Genomic DNA, 21,618 nt, shown 5'->3' on the forward strand with positions numbered 1-21,618 from the left:
CATGTGATTAAATGCTGTGATGTGGGATTACCAGAAGTGGTTTCAGAGAGGAAGTTGTATCTACTGAAGATCTGAAGGTGAAGTAGGAGATGGAGGGAAGAACCGGGGAGGGTCCAGCCAGAAGCAGCAGCATATTCAAAGACTCAGGGACAATAAAGTATACTACCTATTACATTTGCTGAGGTATGTCACGTGCACAAGGATAGGGAAGTGAAAGGCTAGGAGGCCAGAGATCAGACACCAGAGGATAAAGCTTGCTAAATCAGAATTTATATTGTTGAAAAGCAATGGAAGGGAATTCCCTGGAGGTCCAGTGGTTAGGATGCTGCACTTCCACTGCTGGGGGCCCCAGTTCAATCCCTCATCAGGGAAGTAAGATCCCTGCAAGCTGCACAGTGTGGCCAAAAACAAAAAAAGAAAAGCAATGGAGAGGACTTTAAAGCATTTGAAACAAGGAAGCACTAGATTCAGATTTGATTTGCATTATAATAAATGTATAAACATAGCGAGGGAAAATGTAATGGAGGGAAAGATAATATCCAACTTGGAGAGATTGAGGATAGTCTCCCAGAAGAGATAAAATTTGACATTGACTTTGAAGGACTGTAGGATTCTGATGGATAGAGTGGTCCACCATTCTAGGTGGAGAGTGGGCCAGAGACCGAAAGGTGTAGCCTGGGTGTGTATTCGTTGGTTAGTCTGAGATTGTATGATGAAACATTTAATGCATAGTGAAAAGTACAAATCATAACAATCCTTTATGTTTTTTAAGGAATGACAAATGGAATTAAGTTTGGAATCCAGAGCATGTGAGAAGAAATAGTGAGAAATAAACTTATTTGATCTTGAACAAGGAATAGTGAGAAATAAACTTATAGGTGACCTTGAATGTTGCCCTAAGTTGTAGGGGAACCACTGACTGGATTGCTAAGTGACACAACTAATTTCTACTATAAGTCATAGTTTTGAAATCTCCACTCCTCCTACCCACTCCCTCCCTTTTTATGATCTTCATAAACAAAATAGCTAAGAAACAAGGGCAGTAGAAGAGAAAAACATACCATCTAAGATCGGTTTACTGGGTACACTTCCATCATTCCCATCAACACTACTAATTTGTTGACTTGTAACAGGCAGAGGTTGGATTTCTGGATTTTCAGCTCTCATTAAAAGGCGAGGAAACATTCCATGAGGATCCTGTGCTGGCACTGCCCTAACTCTCATGGAGTCCCAGTTGAGTCGCCGCTGGTACAGGTGCAAAGGGCAGTAGCTAAGCTGTGAGAGATGAATGAGAATAAGGCTGCTGTTTTTGTGATTTTTATAAACCATTCACATTTCTTTTTTTTTTTTTTTTTTTTTTTTTTTTTAACATCTTTATTGGGGTATAATTGCTTTACAATGGTGTGTTAGTTTCTGATTTATAACAAAGTGAATCAGCTATACATATACATGTGCTCCCATGTGTCTTCCCTCTTGCGTCTCCCTCCCTCCCACTCTCGCCCTCCCACCCCTCCAGGCTGTCCCAAAGCCCCGAGCTTATATCCCTGTGCCTTGCAGCTGCTTCCCCCTAACTATCTACCTTACTACGTTTGTTAGTGTGTATATGTCCATGACTCTCTCTCGCCCTGTCAAAACTCACCGTTCCCCCTCCCCATATCCTCAAGTCCATTCTCCAGTAGGTCTGCGCCTCTATTCCTGTCTTATCCCTAGGTTCTTCATGACATTTTTTCCCCTTAAATTCCATATATATGTGTTAGCATACGGTATTTGTCTTTGTCTTTCTGACTTACTTCACTCTGTATGACAGACTCTAGGTCTATCCATCTCATTACAAATATCTCAATTTCATTTCTTTTTAAGGCTGAGTAATATTCCATTGTGTATATGTGCCACATCTTCTTTATCCATTCGTCCGATGATGGGCGCTTAGGTTCTTTCCATCTCCGGGCTATTGTAAATAGAGCTGCAATGAACATTTTGGTACATGACTCTTTTTGAATTTTGGTTTTCTCAGGGTATATGCCCAGTAGTGGGATTGCTGGGTCATATGGTAATTCTATTTGTAGTTTTTTAAGGAACCTCCATACTGTTCTCCATAGTGGCTGAACCAATTCACATTCCCACCAGCAGTGCAAGAGTGTCCCCTTTTCTCCACACCCTCTCCAGCATTTATTGTTTCTAGATTTTTTGATGATGGCCATTCTGACTGGTGTGAGATGATATCTCATTGTAGTTTTGATTTGCATTTCTCTAATGATTAATGATGTTGAGCATTCTTTCATGTGTTTGTTGGCATTCTGTATATCTTCTTTGGAGAAATGTCTGTTTAGGTCTTCTGCCCATTTTTGGATGGGGTTGTTTGTTTTTTTGTTATTGAGCTGCATGAGCTGCTTGTAAATTTTGGAGATTAATCCTTTGTCAGTTGCTTCATTTGCAAATGTTTTCTCCCATTCTGAGGGTTGTCTTTTGGTCTTGATTATGGTTTCCTTTGCTGTGCAAAAGCTTTGAAGTTTCATTAGGTCCCATTTGTTTATTTTTGTTTTTATTTCCATTACTCTAGGAGGTGGGTCAGAAAGGATCTTGCTGTGATTTATGTCATAGAGTGTTCTGCCTATGTTTTCCTCTAAGAGTTTGATAGTTTCTGGCCTTACATTTAGGTCTTTAATCCATTTTGAGCTTATTTTTGTGTATGGTGTTAGGGAGTGATCTAATCTCATACTTTTACATGTACCTGTCCAGTTTTCCCAGCACCATTTATTGAAGAGGCTGTCCTTTCTCCACTGTACATTCCTGCCTCCTTTATCAAAGATAAGGTGTCCATATGTGCGTGGGTTTATCTCTGGGCTTTCTATCCTGTTCCACTGATCTATCTTTCTGTTTTTGTGCCAGTACCATACTGTCTTGATTACTGTTGCTTTGTAGTATAGTCTGAAGTCAGGGAGCCTGATTCCTCCAGCTCCTTTTTTCGTTCTCAAGATTGCTTTGGCTATTCGGGGTCTTTTGTGTTTCCATACAAATTGCGAAATTTTTTGTTCTAGTTCTGTGAAAAATGCCAGTGGTAGTTTGATAGGGATTGCATTGAATCTGTAGATTGCTTTGGGTAGTAGAGTCATTTTCACAATGTTGATTCTTCCCATCCAAGAACATGGTATATCTCTCCATCTATTTGTATCATCTTTAATTTCTTTCATCAGTGTCTTATAATTTTCTGCATACAGGTCTTTCGTATCCTTAGGTAGGTTTATTCCTAGATATTTTATTCTTTTTGTTGCAATGGTAAATGGGAGTGTTTTCTTGATTTCACTTTCAGATTTTTCATCATTAGTATATAGGAATGCCAGAGATTTCTGTGCATTAATTTTGTATCCTGCTACTTTACCAAATTCATTGATTAGCTCTAGTAGTTTTCTGGTAGCATCTTTAGGATTCTCTATGTATAGTATCATGTCATCTGCAAACAGTGACAGCTTTACTTCTTCTTTTCCGATTTGGATTCCTTTTATTTCCTTTTCTTCTCTGATTGCTGTGGCTAAAACTTCCAAAACTATGTTGAATAAGAGTGGTGAGAGTGGGCAACCTTGTCTTGTTCCTGATCTTAGTGGAAATGCTTTCAGTTTTTCACCATTGAGGATGATGTTTGCTGTGGGCTTGTCATATATGGCCTTTATTATGTTGAGGAAAGTTCCCTCTATGCCTACTTTCTGGAGGGTTTTTATCATAAATGGGTGTTGAATTTTGTCGAAAGCTTTCTCTGCATCTATTGAGATGATCATATGGTTTTTCTCCTTCAATTTGTTAATATGGTTTATCACATTGATAGATTTGCGTATATTGAAGAATCCTTGCATTCCTGGAATAAACCCCACTTGATCATGGTGTATGATCCTTTTAATGTGCTGTTGGATTCTGTTTGCTAGTATTTTGTTGAGGATTTTTGCATCTATGTTCATCAGTGATATTGGCCTGTAGTTTTCTTTCTTTGTGACATCCTTGTCTGGTTTTGGTATCAAGGTGATGGTGGCCTCGTAGAAGGAATTTGGGAGTGTTCCTCCCTCTGCTATATTTTGGAAGACTTCGAGAAGGATAGGTGTTAGCTCTTCTCTAAACGTTTGATAGAATTCACCTGTGAAGCCATCTGGTCCTGGGCTTTTGTTTGTTGGAAGATTTTTAATCACAGTTTCAATTTCAGTGCTTGTGATTGGTCTGTTCATATTTTCTATTTCTTCCTGATTCAGTCTTGGCAGGTTGTGCATTTCTAAGAATTTGTCCATTTCTTCCAGATTGTCCATTTTATTGGCATAGAGTTGCTTGTAGTAATCTCTCATGATTTTTTTTATTTCTGCAGTGTCAGTTGTTATTTCTCCTTTCTCATTTCTAATTCTATTGATTTGAGTCTTCTCCCTTTTTTTCTTGATGAGTCTGGCTAGTGGTTTATCTATTTTGTTTATCTTCTCAAAGAACCAGCTTTTAGTTTTATTGATCTTTGCTATCGTTTCCTTCATTTCTTTTTCATTTATTTCTGATCTGATTTTTATGATTTCTTTCCTTCTGCTAGCTTTGGGGCTTTTTTGTTCTTCTTTCTCTAATTGCTTGAGGTGCAAGGTTAGGTTGTTTATTCGAGATGTTTCCTGCTTCTTAAGGTGGGCTTGTATTGCTATAAACTTCCCCCTTAGAACTGCTTTTGCTGCATCCCATAGGTTTTGGGTCGTTGTGTCTCCATTGTCATTCGTTTCTAGGTATTTTTTGATTTCCTCTTTGATTTCTTCAGTGATCACTTTATTATTAAGTAGTGTATTGTTTAGCCTCCATGTGTTTGTATATTTTACAGATCTTTTCCTGTAATTGGTATCTAGTCTCATGGCGTTGTTGTCAGAAAAGATACTTGATACAATTTCAATTTTCTTAAATTTACCAAGGCTTGATTTGTGACCCAAGATATGATCTATCCTGGAGAATGTTCCATGAGCACTTGAGAAAAATGTGTATTCTGTTGTTTTTGGATGGAGTGTCCTATAAATATCAATTAAGTCCATCTTGTTTAATGTATCATTTAAAGCTTGTGTTTCCTTATTTATTTTCATTTTGGATGATCTGTCCATGGGTGAAAGTGGGGTGTTAAAGTCCCCTACTATGAATGTGTTACTGTCAATTTCCCCTTTTATGGCTGTTAGTATTTGCCTTACGTATTGAGGTGCTCCTATGTTGGGTGCATAAATATTTACAATTGTTATATCTTCTTCTTGGATCGATCCCTTGATCATTATGTAGTGTCCTTCTTTATCCCTTTTAATAGTCCTTATTTTAAAGTCTATTTTGTCTGATATGAGAATTGCTACTCCAGCTTTCTTTTGGTTTCCATTTGCATGGAATATCTTTTTCCATTCCCTTACTTTCAGTCTGTATGTGTCTCTAGGTCTGAGGTGGGTCTCTTGTAGACAGCATATATAAGGGTCTTGTTTTTGTATCCATTCAGCCAATCTGTGTCTTTTGGTGGGAGCATTTAGTCCATTTACATTTAAGGTAATTATCAATATGTATGTTCCTATTTCCATTTTATATATTGTTTTGGGTTCGCTACTATAGGTCATTTCCTTCTCTTGTGTTTCGTGTCTAGAGAAGTTCCTTTAGCATTTGTTGTAAAGCTGGTTTGGTGGTGCTGAACTCTCTCAGCTTTTGCTTGTCTGTAAAGGTTTTAATTTCTCCATCAAATCTGAATAAGATCCTTGCTGGGTAGAGGAGTCTTGGTTGCAGGTTTTTCTCCTTCATCACTTTCAGTATGTCCTGCCACTCCCTTCTGGCTTGTAGGGTTTCTGCTGAGAGATCAGCTGTTAACCTTATGGGGATTCCCTTGTGTGTTATTTGTTGTTTTTCCCTTGCTGCTTTTAATATGCTTTCTTTGTATTTAATTTTTGATAGTTTGATTAATATGTGTCTTGGCGTATTTCTCCTTGTATTTATCCTGTATGGGACTCTCTGTGCTTCCTGGACTTGATTAACTATTTCCTTTCCCATATTAGGGAAGTTTTCAACTATAATCTCTTCAAATATTTTCTCAGTCCCTTTCTTTTTTTCTTCTTCTTCTGGAACCCCTATAATTCGAATGTTGGTGCGTTTAATGTTGTCCCAGAGCTCTCTGAGACTGTCCTCAGTTCTTTTCATTCTTTTTTCTTTATTCTGCTCTGCAGTAGTTATTTCCACTACTTTATCTTCCAGGTCACTTATCCGTTCTTCTGCCTCAGTTATTCTGCTATTGATCCTATCTAGAGTACTTTTAATTTCATTTATTGCGTTGTTCATCGTTGCTTGTTTCATCTTTAGTTCTTGTAGGTCCTTGTTAACTGTTTCTTCCATTCACATTTCTTTTTGTTTGGCGGACATTGAGGGTGCCTGTGCTTTTTAGCATATCCAGGAAGAAACAGTCTTTGATGCCACTTTACATTAGCATATGTTTTGTCGTCATTTGCAGTCAGTTGGCAAGGCCACATAGGCTCCTAAATTGAGACATTTTCTCATGAAAGTGTATTATCCCGTACTTTCTATTATTTTCCCACCAATGAAGCACAGAGAAGAGAGATGAGTAGTACTTGTTACAATGGACATCATAATTACCAACACGTTTTGTGCACCTACTATGTGCCAAGCACCATGCTGCGCTTTCACGGTAAAGGATTAATCCTTACAATAGGAGTATGAGAAAGGTCCTAAAATTATCCATATTTTACATTTTGAGATAGCGAAACTGAAGCAGAACAGATGTGGGCAACAGAAGGTTATTTCTATATTAGCTTTTTGGGTCCAAGATATTGGGTTATCATGAGACATTGGTTGTGAAGTTAAATTTCATGTTGCACAGAAGTAACCTCAGGGATGGCCTGTGAGTTTACACTTGCGTAGAATGGGGATGTCCTTCTCTGGCAAATGGAGCAGTCTCCATTCAGTGTTGAAGTCTGGTCTTTGCTGCCCCTCAGCACAAAGTGACAGCATGGCAGTTCTTGTCCACACGCAAGGCCATTAACTCTAACTCATTTGTGAACAAGTACTTTAAGAAACTCAAGTCTCCAGAGCTGTGTATGTTAACGCTTTGAACAACCTAAATGACCCCTCAGGAGAATAGAAAGTCAATAAGTAGATTGAACGTATGTAAACATAAATCCAGATCTGAAATCTAGTCTTTCGTGGAGCAGCAAGGGCCTGATTATCACTCACACACATGCGTGAATTCTGTTTTCTACAATAGAAACAACAGAAACACCTCATTGCATAAGAAAATATGATAGATGCTTTTGAAAAAGAGAAGATTTCAGAAAGTCCCATGTTGGCATAAAAATCAAAACTGTCAGCTTGCACAATAGTTTACAGCAGGAATGGTTGCATATTGCCACATTTGGGTTCATGGAACATCTCAAGCTGTTTCTTAAACATTTAGGGTTTGGGCAAAACCAGAAAGAGTTTCACCAACCACTTTTCCCCTTAATTTGTAAACCCATATTTAAAAGAAATGTAATCCATATGCTTCTGATTCATTTACACTTAGCTCATCAAAATTGTGTTTTATATGAATTACTTGATGCCCCCAAATCCCTGTGAGTCTTTCAAGTCTTTTTCCTTAGAAACAAGAATTTGAATTTGGTTTGTTGTTGTTTTAAAGCCACTTTTTTCCTTTAGAGTAGATTTATTCTACTTAGAAGGTTTGGAATTTGTTGGGAAACTGAGAAATACATGGTTTAAGTGGGTTCTAAATTGGGTAGCCCACATTTGGCTTCCATCTAATTAACCCATCTGTTACAAGGTTTTCTTTTCTATTTATTGACTTTTCTATAATTATATTGTTCTCTGTATACCTATGCCAATTATTTTTATCTTCGAAAAAGGGGGTTGCTTTGGGGTTCATGCAAAGTTTCAGTGAAGCCATTCTAAAAACTTCCTGATCCATACTGAGAAACAAAAAAGGAATCTCCTGACGTCCAGAACTGATACCACACTCACAGCCAGGCTATTTTGTTCTCTGTTGGACATAAACAATTTTACAGAGCACTAAGCTCAGACAGGATTGCTCTGAGACCATGATAAAATGAGACAAAAGAAGGCCACTTCATAATTTTGTCTAAAAACAGACATAAACAAGGTCACTGTGCAACTCACAAACTAGGAAAAATTCCCCTCTTTTGCTAAATGAGTGACAAATAATTCTGTACTCAGTCGTAGAATCAACCTCACTTTCTGACAGCTTACAACCTAGAACAAATCCTCGCTTCCTTAGACCCTCCCTAAATCACCCAGTCAAAGCCCAAATCCTATCATAGGTTCTTTCTAATACGCTCCTGCTGAGACACCCTATGGTCCCCGGTGATGTGCCTTCTTCCTCCCTCCAGTGAGTGATAAACCCAACAGGTATGTTCCTGTTCCTGAATGCAAATGCATGTGCCCTACACACAGCGAGGCCAAACAAACCCAAACGTCAGAGTTTGGAGCAGAGGAAGGTTTATTGCAGGTCCAGAGAAAGGTTTACTGCAAAGAGATGGGTGGCTTGTGCCCAAAAAACCCCAAACTCCTTGAAGGGTTTCAGCAAAGGATTTTTAAAGGAAGGTGAGGGAGGGGCGTTATTAGTTGTTGTAAACTTCTTGGCGTCGGAATCCTTTGTTTTTGCAGCTATCCATTGTAGGTCAAGTCAGATGTTCCCGTAAACCTCCAATAAGACAAATGTTATTCTCTGTTCTGTAACTTTCTATCTCTATATGAATGGACTCTTAAAGGTCAGAGCCCTGAGAATAGGCTATCCTGTATATTTCAGGCTGTAGGCAACATTCTTTTATAAAAGGTGCAGAGCCAGCAGGAGTAAGCACAGGAAAAGGGCCAGATCTAATATGGAGTCAGATTTGTTCTTCCCTCTACATTCCTGGTGGTCTTTGGCTGAGGCCACTGACACTATAAAAAGAATACCCCTGTTTCCTCTGTTAGCCCCCAAACTCACCTACTCTAAAGATCTAAAGGTGGCTGATTCCAGAAGGAAGAAAAGAAGGGAGACCGGGAAATTTCCAGGCTCTGAGAATGGGGCACAGAGAAACGAAGCAGCAAGAGGCCCTTGCATTGTGTGGTCGGAAAGCCTAAGTTTTTGACTCAGGATTTGGTTTTGGTTCTACCACTGTGTGATCTTGGGCAAGTTACTTAACCTAAGGAAGCTTCCATTTCCTTATCTTTTAGGTGGGAATAACCATACTTACTTTCGATGGTTGTTTATAAGGGGGAAAAAAATAGGTAATGTGCACAGAATGCCTATATCAGTATCTGATAGGTTATCTCCTCCAATCTCAGGTTGCCAGATTTAGCAAATAAAAACATAGAATGCCTGAGTGTCCTGCACTTTATCTGGCAATCTTATTCCTACACCTTACACACTTGGTAGGACCAAAATTATATATAGGTACCAAAGTATATCAGGTGTGCTACAAAACAAAGCTAGAAATCCTCATCTCAGAATTCATAGAAATTTTGTCCTCGCTGAAAGCTAATTGCGAAATAAAGAAAATGAGAGTAGTTACAAGACCCAGAACACATGTTGAATGTTAAGGAGAGGTAGAAATTACACTTTCATGCAGGAAATTGAAATTGAAAAGTTTTGTCTCTAAATAAGGTCCAGGATTCACCACTATGACTGCAAATCATGAATAAAAACTAAGTAAGATCCATGATTCGCAACTATGACTGCAAAATTTTTCTTATAGTCTTACTTTTTTGAATCTATACATTTTTACAACTGAGAAAGTAACAATGCAGTTTAATATGTTTTCATTTGTGTTTTCAAGGAGAAAATTGCTCCACAAGATCAGATAAACAGACATTTGACAAGGCCACCCCCAGATTATAAAGACCAAAGAAGAAATGTGGGCAACATGCAGCCAACAGCTCAGTATTCTGGTAAGTGTTCTTAAAAATTAATAAAAATCATAACTGTGCAAAGAAGAAAACTGTTCAGTTGTTAGTATTTCCTCCTTCCCCCATCTCATATTTAATTGTAACATCTTTCTTAGACTCCTTCTCTAGCTCCCATTTAACTTTCAGATCAAGACCAAACTGGAATTTATTTTAGTCTACTCATCAGTTTTTCTTGCTTATTTTTGTTCCTTATTCACATATTTCACTGCTCTCAGGACTACCTGTGAGAGTCAAAAAAGCATAAATATTTTCTAACTGCTAGGTTCAACCATTCTCCTCCCAACAGCATATCTTGACCCAGATAGTGTAAGGTAAGCAGACATTTCTCCCTCATAGTCACATCTGTAACTTACATAGTGCCCAATCTTTTCATCTCCACCTTTGGGCTCATCTCCCTAAGACAAATAGCCCTATCACCAAAAAATAATTGAAAAGCAAATTAAGTCTTTAGGAAGTCTCTCAAAAATACCAAAGGTGGATTGCATTTAAAATATAAAGCAAGAGAGTTCCCTTTTCTCCACACCCTCTCCAGCATTTATTGTTTGTAGATTTTTTGATGATAGCCATTCTGACCTGTGTGAGGTGATACCTCATTGTATCATTGATTTGCATTTCTATAATGATTAGTGATGTTGAGCATCCTTTCATGTGTTTGTTTGCAATCCGTATATCTTCTTTGGAGAAATGTCTATTTAGGTCTTCTACCCATTTTTGGATTGCGTTGTTTGTTTTTTGATATTGAGCTGCATGAGCTGCTTGTATATTTTGGAGATTAATCCTTTGTCAGTTGCTTCATTTGCAAATATTTTCTCCCATTATGAGGGTTGTCTTTTCATCTTGTTTATGGTTTCCCTTCCTGTGCAAAAGCTTTGAAGTTTCACTAGGTCCCATTTGTTTATTTTTGTTTTATTTCCATTCCTCTAGGAGGTGGGTCAAAAACTTGAGGACATGGGGGAGGGGGAAGGGTAAGCTGGGACGAAGTGAGAGAGTGGCATTGGCATATATACACTACCAAATGTAAAATAGGTAGCTAGTGGGAAGCAGCCACATAGCACAGGGAGATCAGCTCAGTGCTTTGTGAACACCTAGGGGGTGGGATATGGAGGGACCGAGGGAGACGCAAGAGGGAGGGGATGTGGGGATCTAGGTATACGTATAGCTGATTCACTTTGTTATACGGCAGAAACTAACACACCATTGTAAAGCAATTATACTCCAGTAAAGATGTTAAAAAAAAAAACAAAAAAAAACCCCCCAAAAATAAAGCAAAACTTCTTAATGTGTATCAATATAGCATAGGTGGCAGACACTACCCCTAAAATCCCTCCCTTCCACTCTCTGAACTCCAAAAGAACCTCTTTTAAACATAACCTTTGCTACCCCTGCCTTCCCCTAGTCAGCATCTGTTTGAGCCTTTCTGCCCAGAACTCTCTGCGGTTTGTCATGGAAACTAAGCTTGTCCTCTATTTTCCTAAGTTCTCTCTGCTTAAGGCCATAAAGGAGATTCTCTAAAGAAGGAGGGGCTGTGAATATTTCTGTTTATTAATATTTTCTGGTCCTGGTAAGTGTAGTAATCAATATGTTGTTCTCATTTATTTAAACACTTTCAAATGCACCAGATTGCCTCTTTCCACTAAAATTAGGAACGGGATATATATATTCCACTCTCTAAGATTGCTTTGCTTCAGGGCAAAAGCAGGATTCTCTGAGTCTGTCCTCAAGGAGGTTGAAAGACAATATGGGTATTATTTGGAACATGGCTTCTTATATCATGGCCTATCAGTGGCTTTGGGGGAAGCTAAGAGCCGTCTGAAATATTATATCAAATTCAAGGTGAATGTTTGTGCTTTTCTTTTCCCATTCATATAAAAGATTCCCAAGGATAGAAGTCTAAGGCTGGTTTGGTGGCTCTACCATGTTATCAGGGATCCAGGCTTCTTTCGTCTTTCTACCCCACCTTCTTGAGCATATAGCTTCCATCCTAAGGTTGCCTTGTGGCCACCTCATCACCAGTCTTCATATCCATATTCCAGATAGAAAGGTGAAAGACGGGAAAAGGTAAAATGGCCTCCCAAATGAGTCAGATTCCCTTTTTAAAGTAGGTTTTTTTGGACACTCATCTAGTAACTTTTTTTTTAAATTAATTAATTTATTTGTTAATTTTGGCTGCATTGGGGCTTCGTTGCTGCACACAGACTTTCTCTAGTTGTGGTGAGCAGGGGCTACTCTTCGTTGTGGTGCACAGGCTTCTCCTTGTGGTGGCTTCTCCTGTTGCAGAGCGCGGGCTCTAGGCACACGGGCTTCAGTAGTTGCAGCACGTGGACTCAGTAATTGTGGCCTGTGGGCTCTAGAGCGTAGGCTCAGTAGTTGTGGCACACGGGCTTAGTTGCTCCACAACATGTGGGATCTTCCCGGACCAGGGATCGAACCCGTGTCCCCTGCCTTGGCAGGTGGATTCTTAACCACTGTGCCACCAGGGAAGTCCATCACCTAGTAACTTCTGCCTTTAGCCAGAATTTATTCATATGGACCCCCCATCAGCAAGGATGTTTGGCAAATGTGGTTTTTCAGCTGGGCACATTGCTGCAAAATCAAGGCTCTGTTTCTAAAGAAGATAGGGAGGTTGGGTATTTGGGAGGGACCTAGAAGTCTCTTCCATAGTGCATATGGGCATTTTCCTGAGGGAGGTGACCTTAGCAACCAGCTGCTAACCCCCAGATGGGTAAGAATCACCACTCTAGAGCACTGTAATTCACCTGTCTTCTGAGAATGAAATAAACAAGCACAACACAAACTCTTTTATCATTTTTTATTTCAATCTCAGTACTATAATAATCACCTTCCCCAGATGTTAATATTAAAAATGATGTATGGGGCTTCCCTGGTGGCGCAGTGCTTGAGAGTCCGCCTGCCGATGCAGTGGACACGGGTTCGTGCCCCGGTCCGGGAGGATCTCACATGCCACGGAGCGGCTGGGTCCATGAGCCATGGCCACTGAGCCTGCGCGTCTGGAGCCTGTGCTCCGCAACGGGAGAGGCCACAACGGTGAGAGGCCCGCGTACCGCAAAACAATAAATAAAATAAAAAATAAATTAAAATGATGTATGAAAAACACCTAGAAGAATTTCCACCACATATTAAGAGCTTCTAAATATTAACTGTGATTAATATTTTTTTATCTTTATGGAAATTCTCCCTATTCTAGTTGTTTAAAAATACAGCTCTCCTCGTAAACCTTCTCAGGGCATATTGTTAAAATAGGGGGCACCTAGAGGGAGTGATTTTTTTTTTTTTATAAATTTATTGATTTATTTATTTTTATTTTTGGCTGCCTTGGGTGTTCGTTGCTGTGCATGGGCTTTCTCTAGTTGCGGCATGGGGGGCTACTCTTTGTTGCGGTATGCAGGCTTCTCATTGCGGTGGCTTCTCCTGTTGCAGAGCATGGGCTGTAGGCATGCAGGCTTCAGTATTTGTGGCACGCAGGCTCAATAGTTGTGGCTCGTGGGCTCTAGAGCGCAGACTCAGTAGCTGTGGTGCACAGGCTTAGTTGCTCCGTGACATGTGGGATCTTCCCGGACCAGGTAGATTCCGGCCCTCTGCACTGGCAGGCGGATTCTTAACCACTGTGCCGCCAGGGAAGTCCCTAGAGGGAGTGATTTTTAAAGCCTCGAAATTTTTTCCATAGCATTTCCATAATGGAAATTCTCTTCTCATGAAACCTTCAGATACCAAGCTTGATATTGCTCAATCTCATTAGCAGCCTGTGCACTCTGAGTTATTGTCCAAGTTTCTCCTATCTGACTCTGATCCCTCTTCATCAAACACTGCCCTACACAGTCAGGGCCTTGTGCTAAACCTGGAGATACAAGGAGATAAAGAGACTGTTTCTGCCTTCAAGGGGGATGTAGCTTAGTGGGGACATATTTTAAAACAAATAGCAAGGCCTTCAGTCTTTCAAGTTGTGTACCACGCTAGCTATCCTCAAGCAGTAGGGGATATGCTAGGGTTATAATCGCAACCATGCTGTCTTCACATACTGCCATTCTGATACTCATATGTGTGTCTAGTTCTCTGTTTCTCAGTATCTCTGATTCTCTGGGCCTCCCTGCCTCTCTGCTGGGAGAGTACTTTAAAAGAGTATCTTTCTCCAAGTTATATCTTTGCCTCAATCTCTCATTCACTCGTTCATTCATTCATTCATTCAATAAATATCAATTGAATACCTACTTTGCACCATCCACTGAACTTGGAGAATATGACAGTGAACAAAACAGGCAAAAATTCTTTCTCTCATGGAACTTATCATCCAGCAGGCACTTTTATTTATCTTTCTGGCATTCCATTTTTGCCTCTCAAGATGTCTTGCCATGATGATTGTAACCTCCTCAAGCCAGGAAGATTTCAGTGTGTCAGTTAATCACTATCCGATAGGTGGAACCTCATTCAGCAGACTGTGATTGAGTGGTCCCATATTCAGTCACTTATTTACAGGTATCAACATAACTAGCTGGCACTTTGAGGCTCCATGTATTTCCCAATACAGAAGCTAAATGCTAAATGAAAACTTGAAAGAGCAAATGCAGCTTGAGAGAGGAGGCTGGAATATCAGGGAAAGCTTAATGAAGGAACTTGGACCTTGGCCTGAGCCTTTGAAGAAAAGATAGGGCTTGGTGAGGTCAGAAGGGCATCATATGAGAAGGAAATGGCAAATGGCGTGAGGGAAAGTAGTTCATGATGTGTGGATAACAGTGCGATAATAACTAATCCTCCTAGAGCAGAGTGCTTTCTGTATGGAAATAATCACTGGAGCATGGATTACATTGAATTCCAGATGTTTGAAGAGATGGGAATTTACCTGTCTTATGGCAGCTTCTTGAGTGGGGATGCAGATGAAAATTGGACATGATTTTCAAGGCCATAGATTTGGACCGTTAATCTAGTAGCCATGTATAGGGTGCATCCACATGTTCTAATTTGGACCCAGGGGTGACCAGTAGCATGGACTTCATGACAGCTGGATAATCAAAGTTGTAGTCTTTGGTCTTGAAACAGAGTAAAGCTAATTCAAAGTGGAAGATTGACTATCACTTCCCCTCAATGATTCCAGAAGAATAAAGCCTAAAAAATAGAACCATTCTATTTCAGTCTTCTTTCTATAATGTGTAAACTCTTGACCAAGGGGTAACTTAGGGTGATACTTCCCCCGAAAAGCTGTCTTATTCCTTTTATATAATATGCTATGATGATTATTTCTCTTTATGTGTTCTTACACCCAAAGGCAGTCTCAGAGCTGATACGCTCTAAGAGAAGAGATAACCTACTGTTATGAACTAATATAATTATCTTCTTTTTCTCAGGTGGCTCATCAACAGTGAGTTTAAACTCTAACCAGGCTTTGGCAAACCCAGTTTCAACACACACCATTTTAACTCCAAATTCCAGCCTCATGTCTACTTCTCATGGGACAAGAATGCCATCCTTATCCACAGCAGTTCAGAACATAGGGATGTATGGGAATCTGCCTTGCAATCAACCTGGAACATACAGCGTCACTTCAGGAATGAATCAGTTGACCCAACACAGAAACCCAAACCAACTGATAGCAAATCAAAACAACCCTCTGATGCCCCGGCCACCCACTTTAGGGCCCAGTAATAATAATAATAATGTGGCCACTTTTGGAGCTGGATCTGTTGGCAATCCTCAACAATTAAGACCAAATTTAACCCATAGTATGGCAAGCATGCCAGCACAGAGAACGTCGAATGTAATGATCACATCCAGCACAACAGCACCAAACTGGGCCTCTCAAGAAGCAACAACCAAACAGCAGGAAGCGCTGAAATCTACAGGAGTCCGCTTCCCCCCAGGCACACCTACAGCCTATACTCCAAACCAGTCATTGCAACAGGCGGTAGGTAGCCAGCAATTTTCCCAGAGAGCAGTGGCTCCCCCTAATCAGTTAACACCAGCAGTGCAAATTAGACCCATGAACCAAATGAGCCAGACGTTAAATGGACAAAACATGGGTCCACTCAGAAGTCTGAATCTCAGACCCAATCAGCTAAGCACACAGATTTTGCCTAATTTGAGCCAGTCAGGAACAGGGTTGAGTCAGTCGAGGACAAGCATAAGCCAGCCATCATCCCTGACAGCCGGCAGTTTTCCTTCACCCAACCAAAGTGCCAGGGCTTTTCAAGGAACTGACCATGGCAATGACTTAGCTTTTGACTTTCTCAACCAACAGACTGATAACATGGGCCCTGCCCTAAACAGTGATGCTGATTTCATTGATTCTTTATTGAAGACAGAGCCTGGTAATGATGACTGGATGAAAGACATCAACCTTGACGAAATCTTGGGGAACAACTCCTAAAGAAGAAAAGGGAGACCATTCACAAACTCCAAGCACTAAAAGGCAGTATTTTACAAGGACTCTGTAAAGGCCAAACTGTTGACTTTTAGTTGGACTCTATGAAGATACCTTGGCTTAAAAATGGAAAGCAGAAAGTAACTGTAGCGGTGAACATTTTGGTCCAAATGCTTGTTTTAAATCTCAAACCTGGAAGTAAAACATTGGGATCACTTTTTCCCTGTCTACACCCCAGGACACAGTATCCAGTTTATCCAAACAGAACTGTGATGTTGATGTGTAATTAGTTGTGTAAAATAGGCTTCCCAAGCTCCTTTTCTCCCTGAAAGAAAAGTAATAGAACTTCTGGCTTGTTTAAACCCCACGTCAGGCGGAGGTACTAGTTCCAAGCAACAAGCAACAAATTCCTTAATTTTCTCTAACAGATACGAAGTGTGGTTTAATCCCTCCACTCTGTCTTTTCATTTAGGTTTCCTAAAACTTCCAGGGTAGATTGAAATGTTACAGATTTGTTTGGAGTAACCAAACAGTGTCCTAAGTAAACGAAAACTGGAGAACATAGAGAACACCCAGTGGACTATAGAATTTCTTCCCCAGATTCATCCCCTCACTTTTTCAGTTTTCCCACATATCCTCTACTTCAAGATGCTGTGTCTAGTGATGAAACAAGAACGCAGAGATAGCCAACTTTTTTCCACAACCAATTTCCAAATCCAGTTTCTGAATCTTAGATTCAGTCGTGACCTATCCTAACCATACTGAAATGTTAGTGCACATGTGTCTGCATCAGATTTCACTACTTAAAAGGGAAAACACCACATTGGGCATTGCTATAAAGGAGATTTATTTGACCACAGATAACTTGGGGTGTTGCTTACTGTGATGACGACTGCTGGTTAGTCCCCAAGCTGAGTGAAATTGAGCCTGGCCCTCTCTGCTTATTTTGATGACCAGAGACTGATTTGTAAGAAAAGGAAGTTTGGAGACCAAAGCTGACAGTAGAAGGTATCATGTTTTGGTTGAAGATAAGAAGCAAAAGGTCAGGACCAGGGATGGTGGGTTACGGGTGTGTACAAATCTATTTCATAGGGTTTGAAGGAAAGCATAATTGAGACAAAAATTAATCTGGCCTTATTTGGACACATTATTTGGGTGAACAGCTAAATAGAATGTGATCTATTAATAGCAGTCTACTCATTCTTCTGTCCCTGATGTGATGAATCATTGCCACATGCTAGATGGGCCCTTCATATCCAGGTTTTCTCCCTCAGGGCTGAGCACTGTATCAAAGAAAGAGATCCTATTGAGTTGTGTAACAGATCAGCTGCAAAATGGCAAAGATGTGTGCTGATTTGGGATGTATGCAAAATATCTCTACCATTTTCCTCATTACAGAGGAACACAGGTTACCTTCAGCTATTTTAGTTATACACTCCCGTATTCAATTATCAAGTGATATTTAACTGAAATCATTTAATAACTCTTTAAATACCTTTCTAAAAAGAACACATTTTGAAAGTTCTGTAAAGCCCCCTTGCAATCTTTAAAATGTCTAGAAGCACTCTCTTTTACACAATACCAACATCACTGGCCCGGAATCTTTTCTGTGCTAGGTTGTAAATATAAATAAATTACTTGTTTTGTAAACTTTTGTAAAGAATATTTTGGTAGAAATACTTAAAGCATATTCTTTGGGTTATATTTATACATATGTGAAATAAATATACTATCAAAAGGTTATATTTTATACAAAAAGTAAATTGTTACCTTTTGTATGCTAATATACAAAGTTTTGTATCATATGATGGTTTATTTTTAGCTCTTACACTTCAACCCTAGGTGGTCAAGTGGGAACTTTTGAAAACTATCAAGAGGCTTGTTAGACAAATTTATATTCTGAAACCTCAATAAGAAAGCATTCCAGGTTTCAACTCTCCTTTTTTTTTTTTCCTGCTCCCAAATTCTTTTTTAAACCCATAGTTGTGTCTTGTTTGATTATTCTGCTGTGCACATTGTACTGGTCCTTGTTGCATGTGGTCTACTGTGTGTTTTCCCATTTTATAAAACAGTGTTTCTCCATGCAAAAAAGTAAGGAAAAAGTTATGTACATATAAACACTTTTATTTTATGGCTCCTCCATGTTACTGTATATATCTGCCAGCACATCCCAGTTACACTCCTGTGATTCAGCTTATTTTTACCCTAACATAAATAGTATGTTTTGTAGTAGCTATCAAATTTAAGAGATAAAGCAATCAAAATGTTTGGATTTTCTTCTATCTTAATGTGAATTTCATAATTAATGTCTATTTATTCAGCTATTCATTAAAATACAGGATTCTTTGGAAAAAATGGTGTAGTCTATAGTTTCTGTTTGTTGGCAGCCTATTACCAAAGATGATGTAATTTTCCTGAAAGCTGAGATAATGACGATTTGATAGACATATGCAACCAAAACTTAAGGATTTACAACTTAAAAGCTATGGCATACAATCTCCCTTTTACAGAAATACCAGACTACTTAACTGTTGGCATTGTTTATCATTCTGACACATTATACATGAGATAGAAGTAATTTTCTTTTTTTTTTTTTTAATTCAAAGACTAGAAAGTCATTTAAGCAAATAATTCATTCTTGGCTTTGTGTTAAGCCCGATGAAGACAAATAGCTCTGCTCTAAGTGAATGCACTAATATTACTTGCATTACTGTAACTGTACCCATAACTGTAAAGATTTGAACTTGTAAGACAAGTATTTTGTATCGCGTGTAATTTCATGTGTTAAAAAAATAGTTTAAAAAATTCAGAAGTGGTTCTCTTGTATGAAATCATGCTTTCAGTCACCAACAATATTGTTGCTCTATCACAGAAAGTTCTGATGGGCAAATTTATTCTCTGGGAAGCTTCTAATACTAGTGAAATGCTGATGTGACTCATTTCAATATTCTTTACTTCGCTTAGAAGGTTTGTATTAAGATCCCATATGCACAGCAACTACTAAATACTGGAGAAACACAGCCTAATTCTCAGGCACGGCGGACCTTTGCCTGGCCTGCTGTGTGGCATTTGGGCAGACCAGGCTGAGTGAACACAGGGCCAGGTAAACACAGCTTCACTGAGCATATTTACACAGCCCTTCTTGGGAGTCAAGGAGGTTGAGAGAAAGATGGGCCTTTGTAGGAGGCAAGGGAAACCATTCTATCAAATTTTCTTACTCCACTGTTGAAATATGTTGCTGGGGTTCCATTGTCCCTTCCCCCTCTGCCAAAAGATAAATAATAATAATAAAATTTATATTTTATTATTTATATTCTGAAACCTCAATAAGAAAGCATTCCAGGTTTCAACTTTCCTGGAATATATATAATAAAATTTATATTTTATGTAGTGCCTAACCAATGACTCTGGAAGGTTGTAAACAAAATCAACATCAATAAAAATAAATAAAAGGCATACAAATTAAGAGAAAGAAATGTGAATTCTAAAATTATCCAGTCAATCCTAGTATGTACCCACGGAAGGATCCTTGAGAGTAAATGAGAGGGTAGACGTGAGCGCAAAAGAGAGAGAGGCTCAGCTTCTTCCTCCTCTGTGTTTGCAAAGGCAGTACAAATTCTTAAATGTTGTATCTGCTATTTCCATTTTATATCTCTGTGACTGTATTTCCTCACTCAAAAATGAGGGCTTGGGGCTGAGATAGCTGTACATTTCTTCCCAACTCTAAAACTCTGTGATTGATTATTTTTCCAAAAAAAATTTTCCAAAGCTAAGTGGAAAGTTAACCAAAGAGACTCAAAGCATCATTTTTAAAATAGAAATCAGTGTTCAATCAACCTTTTGAAAATTTTCAGATTGCCAATCAACTTTATTTAGCAAAGCACCCCTCTGCTTGAAAATTAAATCGTATGAAAATGAGATTTCATCAAAAGTAAGCCAGAACTACTCTGTGGACTAATAGAAAGGCAATGTAGATGTAGGTGCCCACTGACTACATACAAGTCCAAGTTCTGAAGATCAAAAGCTGGGATGTGATATTAAATGGTCATCTTCTTGTGAAATCATAGAATTTCATAAAGAAAATATTTGCCTAACAGGGAGAAGAAATCCCATACGTTGAGTAGCATACTCCGTTGGGTATATAATAATGAATTTTCCTGAGTTGTAAACGGCAGTGTAACGTCTTTTAAATACATTTCCTAAATTCCTATAACAGACAAAGTGCAGGTACTGCCCTACTGTTAACTTCACTGGCAATAAAAACTATTAAAACATTACACCATGAGAATTAAGTAACATATTGACCTTAGATTTTTAAAAGTAAATGCTGTTGTCCCTGACCTGTATGCAATAATATTAAAAGGGGGCTTTTGTTTGTTTACATAAATAGCATTTTAAGTTTGCTTTTTACCAAATTGAATCATCATTAGCTCCAGGCTTTGCATAAATATATAGAAACTTTTTACAATACTTAGAATTCTTTCAGGAAAAGGGAAGGAGAAAAATGTATAAAAGACTGTAAAACCATTGACGGTTTTCATAGGGTTCTTTCAGCAAAAGGGACAGAAGAAGGAAGGAAGGAAAGAGAACATATCTCAAAGAGGCTTAAAGAAAGGAATCTACTGATGGACATAACTGCAAAGGCCAGGAGCTAGTTCTGGGTTTAGACACAGCTGAATCCAGCAGGTAACAACGTCATCAAGAATTGGTTCTTGGGGCTTCCCTGGTGGCGCAGTGGTTGAGAGTCCGCCTGCTGATGCAGGGGACGCGGGTTCGTGTCCTGGTCTGGGAGGAGCCCACATGCCGCGGAGCGGCTGGGCCCGTGAGCCATGGCCGCTGAGCCTGCGCGTCCGGAGCCTGTGCTCCGCAACAGGAGAGGCCACAACAGTGAGAGGCCCGCGTACCGCAAAAAAAAAAAGAAAAAAAAAAAGAATTGGTTCTTTTCTGTCCCTCACCTTTGCTTTCCTGAGTCTTGGCTCCATTCTCAGGCAGGCCCCTCTCTCATGGTGTCAAGATGGCTGCTAGAAGCTCCAGACTTCATAACTCCACATCCAGCTTGAACCAACTTTACATCTCACAGGCTTTGATTAGGGCATGTGCCCATCCCTCGACAATCACTTTGGCCAAGGAGTTGCAGTCTGATTGGCCAGTCCCGGGTCAAGTGCCTATCCCTGGAGGCAGAGGGAGTATTAATACAATCAAACTATATGGAGTTAGAGTGGGAAAGAGAAGGGAGGGAGGGAGGGAGGAAGGGAGGGAAGGAGGGAGTCTTCTTCCTCATTCTTGTCTCCTTGTGGTAACAAGGTAGTTAACTT

The 21,618-nt window shown here is 39.5% G+C and overlaps 1 protein-coding gene across 3 annotated transcripts in view; it reads left to right on the forward strand.

Moving 5' to 3' along the window:
- Nucleotides 1-19,108, forward strand: part of MAML2 (mastermind like transcriptional coactivator 2) — a 375,229-nt gene extending 356,121 nt beyond the window's left edge. For all 3 annotated transcript variants that reach the window (XM_032640348.1, XM_032640349.1, XM_032640350.1), the window contains 2 exons: nucleotides 9,804-9,915; nucleotides 15,291-19,108. In XM_032640348.1, the coding sequence (XP_032496239.1) occupies nucleotides 9,804-9,915; nucleotides 15,291-16,309 (1,131 nt within the window). In that variant the 3' untranslated portion in view covers nucleotides 16,310-19,108. The remainder of the gene's footprint in view (nucleotides 1-9,803; nucleotides 9,916-15,290) is intronic.
- Nucleotides 19,109-21,618: the final 2,510 nt, after the last annotated feature.

The sequence above is a fragment of the Phocoena sinus genome, chromosome 8, assembly GCF_008692025.1.
Source record: "Phocoena sinus isolate mPhoSin1 chromosome 8, mPhoSin1.pri, whole genome shotgun sequence".
In the NCBI taxonomy this organism is placed as follows: Eukaryota; Metazoa; Chordata; class Mammalia; order Artiodactyla; family Phocoenidae; genus Phocoena; species Phocoena sinus.